This window comes from Xyrauchen texanus, chromosome 10 (assembly GCF_025860055.1).
Source record: "Xyrauchen texanus isolate HMW12.3.18 chromosome 10, RBS_HiC_50CHRs, whole genome shotgun sequence".
NCBI lineage: Eukaryota > Metazoa > Chordata > Actinopteri > Cypriniformes > Catostomidae > Xyrauchen > Xyrauchen texanus.
In genome coordinates, this window is record NC_068285.1 from 3137962 (window position 1) to 3157114 (window position 19153).

At 40.8% G+C, this 19153-nt stretch overlaps 3 protein-coding genes across 4 annotated transcripts in view; all 3 read left to right on the forward strand.

Moving 5' to 3' along the window:
- LOC127650290 (NACHT, LRR and PYD domains-containing protein 3-like) overlaps positions 1-19153 on the forward strand; it is a 201274-nt gene that overhangs the window by 179309 nt on the left and 2812 nt on the right. Inside the window, exons 12-13 of one of the 2 annotated variants that reach the window (XM_052135612.1) lie at positions 23-193; positions 13558-13731. In XM_052135612.1, the coding sequence (XP_051991572.1) occupies positions 23-193; positions 13558-13731 (345 nt within the window). The remainder of the gene's footprint in view (positions 1-22; positions 194-13557; positions 13732-19153) is intronic. The other variant, XM_052135613.1, reaches the window with a different exon arrangement.
- The window catches only part of LOC127650291 (NACHT, LRR and PYD domains-containing protein 3-like), a 349622-nt gene that overhangs the window by 115581 nt on the left and 214888 nt on the right, over positions 1-19153 (forward strand). The gene's annotated exons all lie outside the window — the stretch shown is intronic.
- Positions 1-19153, forward strand: part of LOC127650289 (NACHT, LRR and PYD domains-containing protein 12-like) — a 459642-nt gene that overhangs the window by 114611 nt on the left and 325878 nt on the right. The gene's annotated exons all lie outside the window — the stretch shown is intronic.

Genomic DNA, 19153 nt, shown 5'->3' on the forward strand with positions numbered 1-19153 from the left:
ATTGTTTCTTTATTTGTTTTAGATTTGCAGCTTGTAGATTCACTGATCAGTGCTGTGAAAGTTTGTCTTCAGTTCTACAATCATCAAAATCACTGAGAGAGCTGGACCTGAGTAACAATGACCTGCAGGATTCAGGAGTGAAGCTGCTCTCTGATGCACTGAAGAGTCCTCACTGTTCACTGGAAATACTGAGGTTTGTGTTTGCAGATTCATTAGTACATTGGAATATACAATATGAATATATTGTGGTATATAGCTGTGGTTACTCATTGGTTGACTGATATGGGGTTTTTAATGGCCGATATCGATACCCAGAGAGCAGGGTGGCCAATAGACCGATACAAGGCCAACACATCACACGATGGCATGTAACAACAAAACAAACTGTGACTAGTCGTGTACATGTCTCATATGCTTCACGTGCAGGCAGGTGATTTTCGTCGCCAAATGGGGAAATTTATCGGCCAACGCCAATAATTAAATATGTCAGAATATCATGGGATTTATCGGCCTTGGCGATGTAACGATCGCCAACTACTGTGTACTTGTGGATGGGCTCCCTCTGCTGAGTCTGTTTCCTCTCAAGTGAATCAAGTTATTCTGATTGTGACATCACAGTTCAAAATTATCACAACATTAATTTATGTCCAGCTCTTTAGAAAACTCGGTAACACTTTAGAATAAGGTTCCTTCATTAATGAATAACTACACAGGAACAAATGTGTAACACAATATTAACAATCTAGTAACTACTATTAACTAACAAGAAGCTCTGATTAATGAATTAGTAAGTAATAGCACACAGATGAAAGTGGTAGTTCACTATTAACTAATGAATAACTACTATTTTTTGAAAGCTTCCCAGAGAACTACTGAAAAAGTTTCATAATTCATGCAAAACTAATCAATAACTAATGCAGAACAAATGACTAGCACTACATTAACATTTTAACTGCTACTGTAAACGAATACACAACGTTGTTTACATCAGTATGTAATAGCATAGCAGACTTATGATTTGGGAAAGCTGTCAATAATTAGCTTATGCGGTCTCCTAGAACTATTTATCAACTGAATAATTTTAAAGAAATGGATTTTTAAATGCAGTTGTCGGGACCTTACTTGTCCTGTGGCCAATTTTCTGGCATTCCTCTGGACTGGCATTGAGTCACTAGAGTCATGGTGACTACTGGAACATATTGAGTCATCAGCTATCCAAATACCATATACAGTTATTTCATTATTTAACCTACCTCTCAAAAAATATGTTTTTATGTATGTCTCCTAGCTCATATATACATATATATGTGTGTGTGTGTGTGTGTGTGTGTGTGTGTGTGTGAATATCTTGTGAATGAATAGATGATTCTACACTGTAGGATTAGCTTTTCATTAGTAACTACTGTAATAATCATGGTAACTAACTAGTGATGACTCATGTGTTACTGCATACTTCTATGGGAATTACCATCTAAAACTTCACCAAAAACCTCAAAAGCTTAAAATGACTTCAGTGTTTGCTTGCACATGATATTTATTCATCATGACTGGAAAAATTGCTGATTTTAACAAGACGCATGGAACAAGCAACAGCTAAAGTGGCAGTTTGTATAGCCGCTTGGCCATATTTATGATGGCTGACTTTAAACAGTAGTCATGCAACATGAAACAGTTAAAGTGACTGTGTGTAGCCACTGGGCTAGAACATGCATGGAATGGTATTTATCATACAAAGAAACACACATACACATGCATAAACAGATTATTTTTGTCTCTCACAAAAGTCTATAAGCAAGCCAACGTTCTTTTTGTTTTCACTGGTGCTTTGCACTGGCTCCTGTCTGCATAATTCTCTGCACCGCTCTGCAAAATCAGACAGTTTCTGTCCTCTTTGGAAGGTGCCTCGCAAATTTTTGTAGGCCTCTATGTCACAAGCTTCGAGCTCCGCAATTGCAGCAGTATCAGCAATGGTCTTTCTATCCATGCCACATTTTCAAATAGTCCTTGTTGTACCTCTTGATGGCTTGCTCTGGAAGAAAGACTGACAAAGAACAGAGAATAATCCATTAGTGTGTTATGCTAATGGAATGTATATTTTATAAATGAATGGAAGTCGGAAGTCTGCTACAGGGAATTACAGCCTAAAGATCTTTGCTGTGTTTGGTGGTTGTAGGTTGAAGGCTCTAGGAGGAGTTTCTCTTGGAAAATTAAAGTCTCAGAAGAAGAACCATAATAATAATAATAATTTTAAAGTGCCCCTATTATGCTATTTTAAAGATTGCTAAATTAGTTTTGGAGGTTAGGTTTACATGCATCCAAGTTCAAAAAACACTGTAATTTTCATTGCAGTATTATCTCTCTTCTCATAAATGATTCGGTCTTTCTAAACCCCTCTTTTCTGAGAGTCTACTCTGCTCTAATGGGTCAGATGGCCCAGTCTGCTGTGATCGACAGCGCATATCAGAAATTACATTCCATAGTAATTCCATGGGTCATGACCGAAAGAACTAGGTCGCGAGTACAAGCGGCCGAAATGGGTTTCCTCAGAAGGGTGGCGGGCTTCTCCCTTAGAGATAGGGTGAGGAGCTCAGTCATCCGTGAGGAGCTCGGAGTAGAGCCACTGCTCCTTTGCGTCAAAAGGAGCCAGTTGAGGTGGTTTGGGCATCTGGTTAGGATGCCCCCTGGCCGCCTCCCTAGGGAGGTGTTTCAGGCACGTCCAGCTGGGAGGAGGCCTCGGGGAAGACCCAGGATTAGGTGGAGAGATTACATCTCCACACTGGCCTGGCAACGCCTCGGGGTCCCCCAGTCAGAGCTGGTTAATGTGGCTCGGGATAGGGAAGTTTGGGGCCCCCTGCTGGAGCAGCTGCCCCCGCGACCCGACTTTGGATAAGCGGTTGAAGATGGATGGATGGATGGAAGTAATGATGGCATCAGTTTAACCATTTCAATTAAATTCCTTTGCCATTTTGACAAATTAATACAATCAACACTAACTTCAGAATTTTACTTGAAATATGTGCCCTACACTTTTCTTGATAATCTTAGCTCTACTGTTGTCAATTCATACAACTTAAAGGGTTAGTTCACCCAAAAATTTTTATTCTGTATTATTTACTCACCCTGATGTTGTTCCAAACCTGTAATACTTTGTGTTCATCTTCAGACCACAAATTAAGATATTTTTAATGAAGTCTGACAGCTTTCTGATCCCTCCATTGACAGCTACACAACTACCACTTTCAAGGCCCAGAAAGGTAGTAAAGACTAGGGCTGCCCCATAATATTCATCTAATCGTTAGTCGACTAAAAATGTTATTAGTTGGTTAGTCACCGAAAAAAAAATAAATAACTTGTGGTGAAGTCTCGCAGTCCGTGAGGGACAGATTGTTCACGCCGGGTGCTTGTGGTATTTACAATATGTCAGGCAGGAAATCCAAATCAGTGGTTTAACCTCAATTTATGAAGCCATGCGAGTGCTTAGTGTGTGTTGTATTTACAACATAGTTTAACACTTTATTTACAAAATAAAGTGAAATACACGTGTTTACACAACGTCTGCTCTTGCATCAATACAACATGTATGCGTTGTGGTGCTCTCATGAACGCACGCTGGAGATTAATATTTTGTAAATGTAGTAGATTATGTTCATAAATTGAGGTTAAACCAGTAGAGACACATGGATTACTTTAATCATGTCTTTACCACCTTTCTTGAAAATGCTAGTTGTGTAAGCTGTCAGTGGAGGGACAGAAAGCTTTTAGATTTCATTAAAAATATCTTAATTGTGTTCTGGAGATGGAGATTTTGGAATGACACGGGGACGAGTATTGACAGAATTGTATTTGTAGGTGAACTGACCCTTAATAAATGGTTGCACATTAAACATAAATAATAGATATGTACTAAAAACTCTGGCCACACTGGGCTGAAACTGTGCACCTGCTTTTTCACCATGTCAAATAGTCTGTTATCTGATCTTTTTAAGTAGTGTTTTCTGTTTATATTGTTGGCAAAGGAAAAGGCAGAAATTTCAAAACATCTCTAATACTTAATGTTATAGATGCAAGAAATGAATTAAGCACAAGTATAATTACAGTAAATGAATATGGGGAAGCAAAGGAAACCCCCAGCTTCTTTAAGATTAACTTTAAGAATAGTTCCCTGAAACAAATGAAACATTAAATAGCAACAACCTTGCTCCAGCCGAAGACTGCAAAAGGCATTCTGCAGGCACAGGTTCAAGCGTTAACGTCTCCGTTTCCTTCATTTGTTGGACAAATCTGTGGAATTTTGCTGCTTCTTAAATGATCCCTCAAACAGGAATGAAACCATAGACTCAGTCAGACCAATTGCAACAGTCTCTCCATCCACATCATTGTCTATAATATAAAAGAGATAATGAAATGTACAATTGAATTACCCATCAATTAGAGCCATGCACTAAACCAGTGTTTTTGAGGCTGAAACACTGCACCACTGCCTGTGAGGTAAAGTACACACACAAAAATAGTAACCTGTGGGGAACACTTTACAGAGCTAACAAATAAATAAAATAAAGATAAATAATAAAATAAAGATTAAAATAATAAAACATGAAACATACATGAACACAGAAGTAACAAACAGCTGAATTTAATAATTGCAGTGGCATAATTCTAAACAGAAGTCCAAATGGCCATCAGTGATTTAACAGGACACAGCTTTGGCATCACTGTTATTTTTGTTAGTGGATGCGAATAAAAAACTTACAGTTTTTATGAACAATAAAGACAGTAAACAGACCATAGATATGAATGATTTCTCACTGGAGCAGTTTTAGAGCTTGTTATGAATATATTTTTATTATTTTTGAATGTTTCTCTGCGGTGTTTGATGCTTTCATGTTGTCAGTATGTCACAATGGCATTTTGATATTGACAACAGAACTATTAATAACTGTTTCATTATTTTTGAACTTGGGCCTGTTCAAGTGTAATTTTTAATTACTTTTTATAGAATACATTTTTTGTTGTGACTATTTAGTCAAGCTGTTTACAGTAAGTGTATGTACGATTTCTATTCATCCATGCAGAACTCAGTGGATTTGTGATTTATTTTTGTACCTGAATATTAAAGATAAAATAAACTATTACACCATTCTAAGTAGAAGTTGATTTTATATGTGAGTTTTATAAAAATGCTCGCTGCACTACATTAAATGTAACGGAATGAAACTAGGAAGCAAGTTGCAAGTGACAGTTAGTTTATTAACAGCAAAATGTGAAGATTGGGGAAAAGTCCGGGGTAATGGTCTAGTGGCGCAGAGTCTCCAATGGTCAGGTGATCGTGGTGAGAAGAGTGATGAGAAGTGTAGAACAGATACGACGAATCCGGGAAACAGCAACAGAACATGAAACAGGAACAACGAGAGAACTGAACTGGTACTTCAGAGTGGAGAACAACACTGGACATCACGAACAACGATCTGACAAGGAGATGAGAGAGTGGTGAGAATTTAAAGGGAATGGGAATGAGTAACAGCTGGTAAGAGGAGTGATTACGGCAGAGCGCTAATCACGGTAACAAGCAACACGCCCACACATTCACGCACACACACACACACACACAATATGAACAAGGCACGAGACAAGGAAGAGACATAGGATTTAAATACCGTGACAGTACCCCTCCCCCTAGGAACGCCTCCTGGCGTTCCCAGGCTCCCTTACCTGCCGATTGTAGTCATCGATAAGGGAGTGATCCAGAATGTCTTTGGCCGGTACCCAACTTCTCTCCTCCGGACCGTAACCTTCCCAGTCCACCAGGTACTTAAATCCGCGTCCCCTCCGTCTTGAGTCCAGAATACGGTTGACCGAATAAGTAGGTTCCCCATCTACGAGTCGCGCGGGGGAACAGGAACCGGCGGGTTAATGCAGGAATAAAAGACGGGTTTTATTTTGGATACATGAAATACGGGGTGAATTCTCCTGTACGCTGGAGGAAGGTTGAGGCGGACTGCAACCGGACTAACAATTTTGGTGACAGCGAACGGGCCAATGAATTTAGGTGCAAGTTTATTAGATACGGAACGTAGAGGAATGTTCTTAGTAGAAAGCCACACTTTTTGACCAACGTCGTATACGGGAGGCCTAGACCGGTGGCGATCAGCTTTGGCCTTGGTGCGTGACCCCACTTGGAGTAGAGTCTCACGGGCCCTAGTCCAAGTGCGGTGACACCTCTGGACGAAGGCGTGAGCGGAGGGGACCGCGACTTCGGATTCCAGACTAGGAAAAATAGGTGGCTGGTAACCTACACTACACTCAAACGGAGATAGGCCCGTGGATGATACTGGTAACGTGTTGTGGGCGTACTCAACAAAAGACAGTTGCTGACTCCATGAGGAAGGATTCTTGGATACCAAACATCGTAACGTTCTCTCCAGATCCTGGTTGGCTCGCTCAGATTGACCATTGCTCTGGGGATGAAACCCTGAGGACAGACTAACAGTCGCTCCCAGTAATTTACAAAATTCTCGCCAAAATTTGGACACAAATTGGGGTCCTCTGTCAGAGACCACATCTGTCGGGAGGCCATGTAGCCGAAAGACGTGGTCAATGACAATCATCGCTGTCTTCTTGGCAGAGGGTAATTTGGGCAAGGGAATTAAGTGGGCCGCCTTCGAGAACCGGTCCACCACGGTTAAAACTACCGTGTGTCCCTATGAGGGTGGGAGGGCGGTGATAAAATCTAGAGTGATATGGGACCAGGGTCTCGATGGCACCGGCAGCGGTTGAAGTAACCCATCTGGGGGTCGATTGGAACTCTTACCAGTGGCACAGACTGAGCAAGCCAAAACAAAACTGTGAACGTCACGAGCCATCAAAGGCCACCAGAATCATTGCTTGACTAAAAATCTAGTTCGATTAACTCCTGGATGACAAGCCACATTAGAACAATGTCCCCACTGAATAACGCTGGACCGTAACCCCTCCGGCACAAACAAACGGTTCGGTGGGCACCGAGCCGAGGCGTTACCCTTCTAAGGCCGTCTTGACCTTCGATTCGATCTCCCATGTGAGTGTAGAGATGAATAGCGTCTCTGGTAAAATGCACTCGGGAGTAGACGGGCATTCGGAGTGATCAAAAATACGAGATAAAGAATCGGGTTTGATGTTCTTGGAACCCGGGCGGTACGAGAGAGTAAAATCAAAACGACCGAAAAAAGAGCCCACCGAGCCTGCCTGGAGTTTAATCTTTTAGCTGTGCGAATATATTCCAAGTTCTTGTGATCGGTCCAGACGATAAAAGGTACCCCCGAACCCTCCAACCAGTGGCGCCATTTCTCCAAAGCTAACTTGACTGCCAACAACTCTCTGTTACCAATGTCATAATTACGTTCGGCTGAGGACAAGCGATGAGAAAGAAACGCGCAAGGGTGTATCTTGTCGTCTGAAGGAGAACGCTGGGATAACACTGCGCCTATCCCCACCTCTGACGCATCGACCTCCACCACGAACTGACGTGATGGATCAGGGGTTATCAGGATGGGGGCTGAAACAAAGCAACCTTTCAGTTTGGCAAACGCAGCCTCAGCTGCATCTGACCACCTGAACGTTGTTCTGGGGGAGGTCAAGGCGGTCAGAGGTGCGGCTAGTTGACTGAAATTGCGAACCCCAGGAATCTCAGTAGGGCCTTACAAGACTCTGGACTTGGCCAATCTACCACAGCCTTGATCTTCTCAGGATCCATGCGCATTCCCTCAACCGACACGATGTACCCTAAGAAAGGAACAGACTGTGCATGAAAAACGCATTTCTCCACCTTGACAAAAGCCCATTCTCTAGCAATCTCTGAAGCACTAGCCGGACGTGCTGCACATGTTCCTGGAGAGACGAAGAAAAAATCAATATGTCATCCAGGTAAACATATATGAACTGATCAACCATGTCTCGCAGCACGTCATTGACGAGTGCCTGGAAGACCGCTGGGGAGTTGGACAGGCCGAACGGCATGACCAAGTATTCAAAGTGCCCCCTGGGGGTGTTAAAAGCGGTTTTCCATTCATCCCCCTCCCTGATGCGGACCAAATGATAAGCATTACGTAAATCCAATTTCGTGAAGATAGATGCTCCCTGCAACCTCTCAAAAGCTGAAGATATCAACGGCAGAGGATAAGTATTCTTTACCGTGATGTTGTTCAGCTCCCGGTAATCAATACAAGGTCGCAGAGATCCATCCTTCTTCCCCACAAAAAAGAATCCCGCCCCCGCTGGAGAAGAGGAAGGGCGGATGAATCCATTAGCTAGAGAATCAGAAATATATTTCTCCATAGCCTCCCTCTCTGGAACCGAGAGTGAATATAACTTGCCTTTAGGCGGAGATGTACCTGGCAATAACTCTATGGCACAGTCATAGGGACGATGTGGAGGGAGAGAAGCCGCCCGAGACTTACTGAACACCTCCTTCAGGTCCAGGTACTCCACGGGCACGTTAGCTAAATCCACCGCCTCTTCCTGAAAAACAGGGACAAAAACAGACGGACAGGCAGAAACAAGACAAGACTTATGACATTGAGTGCTCCACGCTGACACAGACTTAGACTGCCAGTCCACTCTTGGATTGTGACGGGTGAGCCAGGGAAGACCAAGGACGATGGGGGCAAGAGGAGTGTCCAGTATGTAGAAGGAGATGGTCTCGGTGTGATTGCCAGACGTGACGAGAGTGATGTCTTCAGTGGCTAGGGAAATGGTGGGAAGTTTCTGGCCATTGAGGGTGCTTACAGCGATCCGGTGAGTGAGAGACTTGAGGGGAACTTGGTGGTTAAGTGCAAAAGTGTAGTCCATGAAATTTCCTTCGGCCCCAGAATCCAGCAGTGCTCGGCAGTCGTGACGGTGATTAGACCATTGAAGACTTACCGGAAGGAGGGTAGATGTGGATGAGGTCTTCTCGGCGGAGATCCCACCCGATAGTAGCCTCATACTTACTATCGGGCGGATCCTTTTAAAGGACAGTTGTAGGCAAAATGTCCAGCTCCTCCACAGTACAAGCAAAGTCCCTTGGATCTCCGCCTTTCCCTCTCCTCCCGGGAAAGCCGGGCTCGACCCACCTGCATGGGCTCGGATCACAGACGGGCTGAACGCTGCCCCCGCCTCCAGAGCATTGGCCGCCAACTCGTCCCGATGGGTGGTTGGTTCGTACTCGCCGTTCCACTCTGGACAACCTTGCGTCCACTCTAAGTGCCAGGGCGATCAAGTCGTTGAGCTTGGTGGTCCTTCTGGACGCGGTCAGCCAGCCCATGCAGGAACATGTCCCACTGCGCCTCCTCGTTCCATTGGCTCTCTGCTGCTAGTGTCCGGAACTCAATAGAAAAGTCTGATACAGATCTCTCTCCCTGACGCAAGTCGGCCAGCACTCTGGCTGCCTCTCTACCGGAGACAGCACGGTCAAAAACTCGCTTCATCTCCACGGAGAGTGTTTGAAAAGAGGCGCAGCATTCGTCTTGATTCTCCCACACCGCCGTTCCCCATAGAGCCGCTCTCCCAGAAAGTAGCCTCAGAACAAAGGCGACCTTGGTTCTTTCAATCATAATGCAAGCACATATAAGCAGCTGCTTACCTCACTCCCTTGATGATTATTCTGGCATCCCTCCACCACCCCAAATCCTCCTTTAATATTGGAGTGGAGAACTTAGAGCTCGAGACGAGCCGCATGCTCAAGACCCTCATGCTCGAGCCCCTCCTTTAAAGACAGAATTTAAAGAATTAGTTTACCCATAACAAACTGTTTACCATTTCCACTTCAAGTGCTATGTGGACATGCAAACTCGTGAATGGGTGTTTAAAGACGAGACCATTTGTTCATCATACTTAACATCGACATAAGATTTATACAGGAAATATCAACTTATTTGTATGAATATTGAGTGATATTTTTTATTATATTTATGAGCTTTTTGCCATTATTTACAGGATAGTATAGATTGAGAGGAAATTGAGGGAAAGAGAGGGAGAACAGGGTTGGGACATGACCCAGGCAAGATTCAAACCTTGGTCCTCGTGTCAGGGGCAAATGCGTGTCCTCCTGCACCACACCGCCAACTGAGTGAAAATATTATGGATGTGAAAGCACTGAAACAGTTCTTGTCAACAAAGTGAAAATGAAGATTCTTTTGATCCCTCTTTTGAAAGCATGAAATAATGTTGTCTGAAAATTTTCCTTTAGTTCTGGTATACCAAAACAATAATTATGATCTTCAGTAAAGTAAAATATAAACCTAAATTAATATTTTCAAAATAGTTTTGTTCCTTTGGTAAATACTTGATTTTATGTCCATGTTATGGTTGATATTTGCATGGAATTATGAGTATTTTTAAACTTTTATCTACTTTTTTTAAAGTTTGTATGATTGTTTCCCTTTTCTGCACATTATGGATAAAAGATAGTTATAAACAAATTCTTTCAAAGACAGAAAACTAAGCTTTCACTAAATTTACATTTGCATTCCTATTCTAATTTCTTGAAGATGTGACACGATGTGAACACAGAGATATGTGATGCTCACTGGTGCATTCTGGGATTTCTGGGGAGTGACTCTTTTAGTGCACTGGAACAATTTTGTGATTGGGACAATCCTAAAAATGGACGACTCCCTGACCAGTGTGCTGACTAATGATCTAAAGCTGATTGAGATGCACCATATGAGTTCAGTCTCTGTCTCTATATCAGGCCTGATATATTATATATGTTACATACACACAAAATTTGCCTTTTAATTATTATTTAAAAAAATTATAATGTTGCCGTAAATATGTGCACACCGTCTGGACACTCTTGACTTTGCACTCGCACTCTTATACTGGTGTGTGTGTGTGTGTGTGTGTGTGTGTGTGTGTGTGTGTGTGTGTGTGTGTGTGTGTGTGTGTGTGTGTGTGTGTGTATGTGTGAGCGTGTATTTATCACTTTGTGGGGACCAAATGTCCCCATAAGGATAGTAAAACCCGAAATTTTTGACCTTGTGGGGACATTTTGTCGGTCCCCATGAGGAAAACAGCTTATAAATCATACTAAATTATGTTTTTTGAAAATGTAAAAATGCAGAAAGTTTTCTGTGAGGGTTAGGTTTAGGGGTAGGGTTAGGTTTAGGGGATAGAATATAAAGTTTGTACAGTATAAAAACCATTATGTCTATGGAAAGTCCCCATAAAACATGGAAACACAACATGTGTGTGTGTGTGTGTGTGTGTGTGTGTGTGTGTGTGTGTGAATTGGTGACTCCAACTGTTCAAGTAATGAACTCATCAGAGTGAATATTGCAGATGATACGCAGCTCTACATATCGTTCCAACCTGATGATCCAACTGTCTCAACTCATATCTGTTACATCCTCGGGCGTATCTCTTTATGTTGTCTCCCTGTGTGTTTTTTTTTTTTTTTTTCGTTTTGTTTTCCATCTGCCTTTCATGACAGGTTAAATGCCACTAGGTGTCAGATATGATGACTATCAATCAGTTCCCTGTTAGGATTGGCTGACAAGAGGATAAATTATGGGTGGAGCCAACACATAAAGAGCGAGACAATGAGAGGCAGACTGTTTGTAGGCTGTCTCTGAGAGGTGTTCCTTTCTCCTGCCCCAGATTGTGTACATTCTTAATACTTTGCTCACAACACTAAACAGAGTACACTTTATGACCATTCCATAGACACTCATTTTTAGTTTTGTATTGTTACATTTTTCATTTACTTGCTTTGTTTATCATTTTATGGAAGCCATAGGGAGGCGGGTAATATTTATTTTCTATTTAACCTTTTTTCTCCTCTTTCTACCTAACAAGGGAGTCCGGGATTAAAAGTGTTGCTTATTTGTGTTAATTGCCAAGTCAGGAGAATTATAAAATCTCTCCTTGTTGCACCTTTCCAACCCTAGGATGGGGAGGGTGTAACATATCTCTGCCTGCCTTTTGGAGATCTCTGCCTGAATGAAGGAACACCACCTTCATCTCAACCTGGCCAAGACCAAACTCGTTGATGGAACTTGTGATCCTAGCAAACCCATCTGTTACTGTTCATCTGTGCTCCACTACTGTGAGACCTATCAGGACAGCTGAAACCTGAGAGTAGTAATTGATGAACAGCTACATTTTAGTACTCGCATCTCATCAACTGCCTGGTCTTGCAGGTTTGTGCTTTATTACATCAGAAAAATCAGACCTTTCCTGTCTGAATATGCCGCGAAGTCCCTGGACCAAGCTCTGGTTATTTCAAGATTGTACTTCTGCAGTGCTCTGTTGGATGGCCTTCCAGCTAGTGCTATCAAGCCACTGCAGATGGCCCTGAATGTGCTGGCACATCTGTTTTTCAACCTCACATCATACCCCTCTTGGTCTTACTCCACTGGCTATGCATAAAATTCAAAGCTTTGAATTTGGCCCTCAGGACAACCAGTGGAACAGCACCCTCTTACAGCTGGTGGTCCCATCACAACGAGGCACTTCACATTCATTTGCTTTCTCTGTCCCCCGGTGGTGGAATGAGCTTTCAACCACCTGCCGTTCTGCTGAAACCATTTCAACATTCAAGAAAAAGCTTAAAACATATATTTTCTGTGAGCACTTAACCTGTCCTAAATAATGGCACTTACTATTTAAGAAATCTTTAAAAAAAATCCTTGTCTGTCTCTTTCTTCTGTGCTAGTTTCTGTACTATTATAGCAACACTTAGAACTTGGCAGTGTGATCCTGCAGGTACAGTTTACACAAAGTGTTTATGTTCCTCATTTGTAAGTTACTTTGGATAAAAGGGTCTGCTTAATGACTAAATGTAAATGTAGTTTATCTGACTTTTTATGTGTGTGTTTGTGGATTTTCTTACTGTTGATGTGTGTGTGTTTTAGATTATCTGACTGTTGAATGAACATTAATTTATATAGCGCTTTTCTGACACTATAATCAAAGTGCTTTACACAGTGAACAGGGGACTCTCCTCAACCACCACTAGTGTGCAGCATCCACATGGATGATGCAACAGCAGATATAGTGCACCAGTATGCTCACCCCACACCAGCTATTGGTGGAAAGGAGAGAGTTATAGAGCCAATTAGTGGCTGGGGATTATTAGGAGGCCATGATTGAGAAGGGCCAATGGGGGAATTTAGCCAGGACACTAGGGTTATACTCCTACTCTTTACAAGAAGTGATCTAGGATGTTTTTAATAACCACAGAGAGTCAGGACGTGATTTTATCATCTCATCTAAAGGACAGTGTCTTTTTACAGTATAATGTCCCCTTCACTATACTGGGGCATTAAGACCACAGGGTGAGCACCCCCTGCTGGCCTCCCTAATATCTCTTCCAGTCACAAACTTAGTCTTCCCCAGGAGGTCTCTCATCCAGGTACTGACCAGGCTCAACCATGCTTAGCTTCAGTGGCAACCAGTCTTGAGCTACAGGTTAATATAGCTGCTGGTAAATGCTGATGTTTGTTTGTAGGTTATCTGACTGTTGATGTGTGTTTGTAGATTATTTGACTGGTTATATGCACATTTTTAGATTATCTGACTGTTATGTATGTGTGTTTGTAGATTATCTGGCTGTATGATGACTGAGGAAGGCTGTTGTTCTGTGGCATCAGCTCTGAGATCAAATCTCTCACACCTGAAAGAGCTGGATCTGAGCTACAATCACCCAGGAGAATCAGGAGTCAAGCTGCTCTCTGAAAGACTCAACGATCCAAACTGCACACTGGACAAACTTAAGTATGTTGAGCTGTAAAACCCTGTTTATACCCATATTAACCCCTTAAACCCAGGCCCTAATTGGTCTTGAATTTATTAAATGGTCTGTAAATTCACTGAAACAGCAACTGTATTTATTCCTTTTAAAAAATGGAAATCCTTAACAAATACACACAGAAGATATATATTTTTAATATTTCATTAGAATGAGGACATTTTTGTAATCATATTTTATATAGAATATTATTTTTACTCATTTTAGGAAAACAATTCAAAAGAACAATCTTTAAGCATCTGTCACTTAACCCTTTCACACTTACTGGTGCATATTTGTGATGGTTTATGACTGGCACCCTTAGAGTAGCGTCACACATTTGTGTTTCTGCAACAGTCAGTGATGTTAGATTCAAATCTGTTTTCATGCCAACACTAAACTGCACTGCCCAAATGCCTGTAATTCATATTCACACAAACTGATACTCATACAGTCTTTTCAAGCACATGGTAAGATTATTTTATGACACAGACATCCAAATGGTCACAAAATTACTACTATAAAAGTTTACAGCTCGTATGCAAACAGTCAACACAAAATTGGGATCAATGTTCCTCGCAGCCATGTCTGTTTACATTAGGTGATCATTCTGTTGTCAATCACAAGTAACTCAAACAGCAACTCAATAGTCTTTTCAAGCACACAGTACGCTCATTGAAACAGACAGCCAAATTGTCACAAAACATCAACAGCTCTCCTACATGCAGTTAACACAACAGGGAAATGCAATCATTCCAGTCCGGCCATCTTTGTTTACATTAGGTGACAATGTGTTTGTCACACACACACACACACACACACACAGTTGTGTTTCCATGTTTTATGGGGACTTTCCATAGACATAATGGTTTTCATACTGTACAAACTTTATATTCTATCCCCTAAACCTAACCCTATCCCTAAACCTAACCCTCACAGAAAACTTTCTGCATTTTTACATTTTCAAAAAACATAATTTAGTATGATTTATAAGCTGTTTTCCTCATGGGGACTGACAAAATGTCCCCACAAGGTCAAAAATTTCGGGTTTTACTATCCTTATGGGGACATTTGGTCCCCACAAAGTGATAAATACACGCTCACACACACACACACACACACACACACACACACACACACACACACACACACATATATGTTGGTATTCCTTTTATAATGAGGACTCTCCATAGACATAATGATTTTTATACTGTACAAACTATCCCTGATAGCACATGTACATCAACCAGACGTCTATTTGATGTGTATTTACATCTTAACAACATCTATTTTATATTGTTTGCTCATCTGCAATATGTCTATAATATGACAAATATTGTCTCGAATGTCAGTAAGACATTCAGCAGATGTCTTTGAGACATTTATGAGCTAGAATGTTGTAAATCTGTTAAGATGTTTAGTAGATGTTGCATTCCAGATGAAAAGATCTAAAACAGACATCAGAGATGTATGTATATTAAACATTTACATTTATGCATTTGGCAGACGCTTTTATCCAAAGCGACTTACAGTGCACTTATTACAGGGACAATCCCCCCGGAGCAACCTGGAGTTAAGTGCCTTGCTCAAGGGCCCAACAGTGGCATCTTGATGGTGCTGGGGCTTGAACCCCCGACCTTCTGTAAACACACACAGTCTGTAAACCCCCGACTGTAAACCTGTAAACACACACAGTCACAAACATTGTTACTCCTATCATTATGTGGACTCTCCATAGACACAATGATTTTTATAATATATATATTCTATCCCCAAAACCTAACACTAACAGAAACATTTGGGATATTTACATTTAAAAAAAATTATATATTATGTATGTTTGAATTACAAGGACACTAGAGATGTCCTCATAAACCACATTTATAGCATAATACCTTCGTAACTACTAGTGTATAACCTAATAAAACCACCAAACACACACGCACACACACAGTGTACAGACAGACCGTATTGATGATTTCTGACTATTTTGTATAACTATGTATAAAAGAGGAAGTAAAACAAATACAGTACAGTAGACAAAACCCATTTGTTTATATGTTTAGTATTTACAGTATTTTTAAATATATTTTTATCTATAAATGTTTTAATATGACAAATCAAGAATTCAGTATATTACTCATCTACACTGTGAAGTGTCACGTGACCTCATTCTAACAGATTTTGCATTCTTTTGATATTTTGCATGTGGACATAACTCACTCTGGGGGCATTCAAGGGAATTCAGAAACTTCTCGTGAAAAGGGAAAAACAAAATTATTCATGGTTTTGATTTAGAAAAAACACTTCAGTCTCTGATATTGCTGCATGAAGGTGTTTTTTGAAGCATTTTGTACATATTTAAACATTATTTCAATTATATTTTCAGTATATTCTGAACACTTTCATTGGTCTGCATGTCAACAAAATATGAGACTCAGTTCCTAGATTAGTGTCACGTAAGACACAAAAGTTTGATCTATTTTTTGGGGGGGCGGGTATAATCCCTGTAGGACACCACCTGAATCTTATTTAAAAGTGTTCGCAATCATAAAATTATAATCCCCAACAAATCACCCCTATTAAGGACATTATTATTAGGGTCACTAATCACTAAATCTTCTAAAGCCAACTGTCCTATGCAGGGTCACATGTGCTGGAGCTTTCCCAGCTGTCTCGGGCCATAATCACTAAATCATAAACCCCAACTCATAGCCAAACTCATTCCCACCTGTCCTTTACAGTGCTTTTGGACTTTAGTTGTCCAAGAGATGAATTGAGGGAATTCCCCTAAATACAGAAAAGGTGACAAAGTGCTAATTTTATTAAAGGTGCGGTATGTAAGATTCAGAAACCCTTGTTATTAATGACACCTGTGGCCGTGAAGTGAACTGCAGCAGCTACCTGTTGCTCGTGATCACACACACACTCCATAGGGAGGAGAGTGAGCATTTACCAAAACAATGATGTAACGTACAAAGAGACTGAATGTGATTCACCAGCATCATGCTGACAGATGAGGTAGCATAATTAAAATGACACAGTTATGATTGTTCTATTACAAACTTTGAGACTGTATATTATATTTGACTCTCCAGTGCTGGAACAGGGCTAAAACAAAGTGTGGATATCAGTCTGACTATGTGAGACTGTAGTTTGAATAATCACTTTTCTTTGCATGATACATTGACTGCATTTATACGATAGCCGATGTCGGTGTTAGCTAGCTAGCCATCTTTATCAATAGCTGTTAGCTAAATGTGGTGTATGATGACAGTAGCCGTTTATAAAATAGACTGTACATTATAAATATGTTGACACAATTCAGTATTGATGTGATTCATCACAACTGTCACTTTGATATATCGATGCACTATTGTTTTATAATAATAGATTATATATATTTTCTGTATAACCAAGTTACGTTACACTAATGAATGTGTCTTTTTGCATTATCTTGAACATTGTCTAGCATTCATTTCATGTGTTATTGTAGTTTAGCTAAAATGACACAGATCAATCCTTATGGCACAATATGTCACATGCTTTGCAGTTATGCAAGTTTACCTGTCCAATAAGAAAAACACCAATTCAGGGTCAGTTTTGATCCCCAAAACCAAACGAAGGTCCATCCAGGAATCAAATGCCCTGCCGATTTTCACACTAGTTTTCACTCGACCACGATCACATTCCCGCTTAGCCAGACGGGATTCAGTAGATCAATGTTTTTTTGGCTTACTCTGAGTTTGTGTTGGAGTCGGTGTTGTGCTGGGACGTTTGCTGGATTCATCTCTAAGATAATGTTATCTAGTGTTGCAGTTTGTTGTCACTGTTGAATAGTGGAAGAGAAGCACTGAGGCTCTCGGGAGCGCACATAAACGTCACATATTTGTGATTTTCCCGGCAAAAGCGACCCGCTCCCTTCACATGAAAATCAGTCTACAGGCTTTAATAGGCAACCTAGGAAGTCTGTGAAGGGCTCATTTTATAAGTTGTGTTACAAGCCGTTCACACATTGGCAAATCAAATATATAATCAAAATATTGTTGAAATGGTTTTGCAGTATTTGGGTGGGTAAGACTTTCCCTTTTTATTGGATGGGGAACACAGTGGACAGTGACAGTGATTCAGGGAAAAAGTCTTTTAGTCTCTTTCTTCAGTTTTCTTGCCTTGACAGTAAAAATCAATTCTATATCAAAACTGCTATTCAAATAAAAGTGAAATGTTCAAATCTTACCGATCATAACAGAAGCAGCATCACTGGTAAATGATGCAAGAGTGTCTGCAGGTCTGCATTTCTCTGCTGTAATGATGTTGAAGATGGTTTCTGTAATAGTGGCAGCATCTCCAGTAGGGATGTAACGGTTTAACAGTTTCACGATATACCCCAGTTTAATAATAGATGATTTTCACACCATAGACATTCTTATTCACAGAATTGCATGAATATAAAATCTGTTTAAATATAAAATCTGAACTTTTCTAAAATTAAATGTTACAATGAGCTTATTTTCATTTTATATGATTTATTATTTGCTCAAGACTACAATATGTTTAATACTAATAATATGTTTTATTTGTAAAGTACTAAATAGGGTTTATAAAGTGCATTAGCATACAGGAAATGAACAGTGATACTGTAGCACATTTGCTTGTGTTGTGCTCTGTCACTGTATTAAGCTCATTTAAAAAGTGTTACAAATAAACACAATAGCACACAAATATGTTTAAAATGATGTACACTCACATTAGATGATGACTCCAGTCAGATACTGACCTCAATAAAAGCTGTTTAATTGTACATTGAGCTGGTCGCCCTCATGGATGCTGCCATGTTGACCGCACATAACAAACTGTCTTGCAGTTGATCAGTTACTACCACTAATAATATCAATAATGATCACAGATAAACGGTGTGACATCAAGCACCAAGAGCGAGCACACAACGGTCTCATCAGCCGCCAGAGAGATTACGAGTCGCAGCAGTCCATCTTACAGACATTTTTGTGTATGCAGCAGCAGTTAACAGGGGCGGTGCAGGATTTTTCACAGGGGGTCGGGCAGTGATCAGTCTGTGGTGTCAGTATAAAGTCCAAAACCACTGGTACTATTGGGACGAATAAGAGCCAGATAAAAACTTACTGCTGCACTTTTAAAAGCGGCGCTAACACTGATCTGGAGCCGTTTCATAACCCAGGATTAAAAGTGTTGCTAATCACCTTTCAGAGTTACAAGTGTGAAACGTTACTTTACTGGAGGTTAAAGCGGGGTTAAAAGACAATAACCCAGGGTTAAGTGCAGTGTGAAAGAACTTGAGTTTATTGTTGGTGGGATGTTGTGTGTGTATTGCAGGGGTGTCAAACTCAGTTCCTGGACCCCTCACACCCCTCATGTGTTGTAAGACTGTCA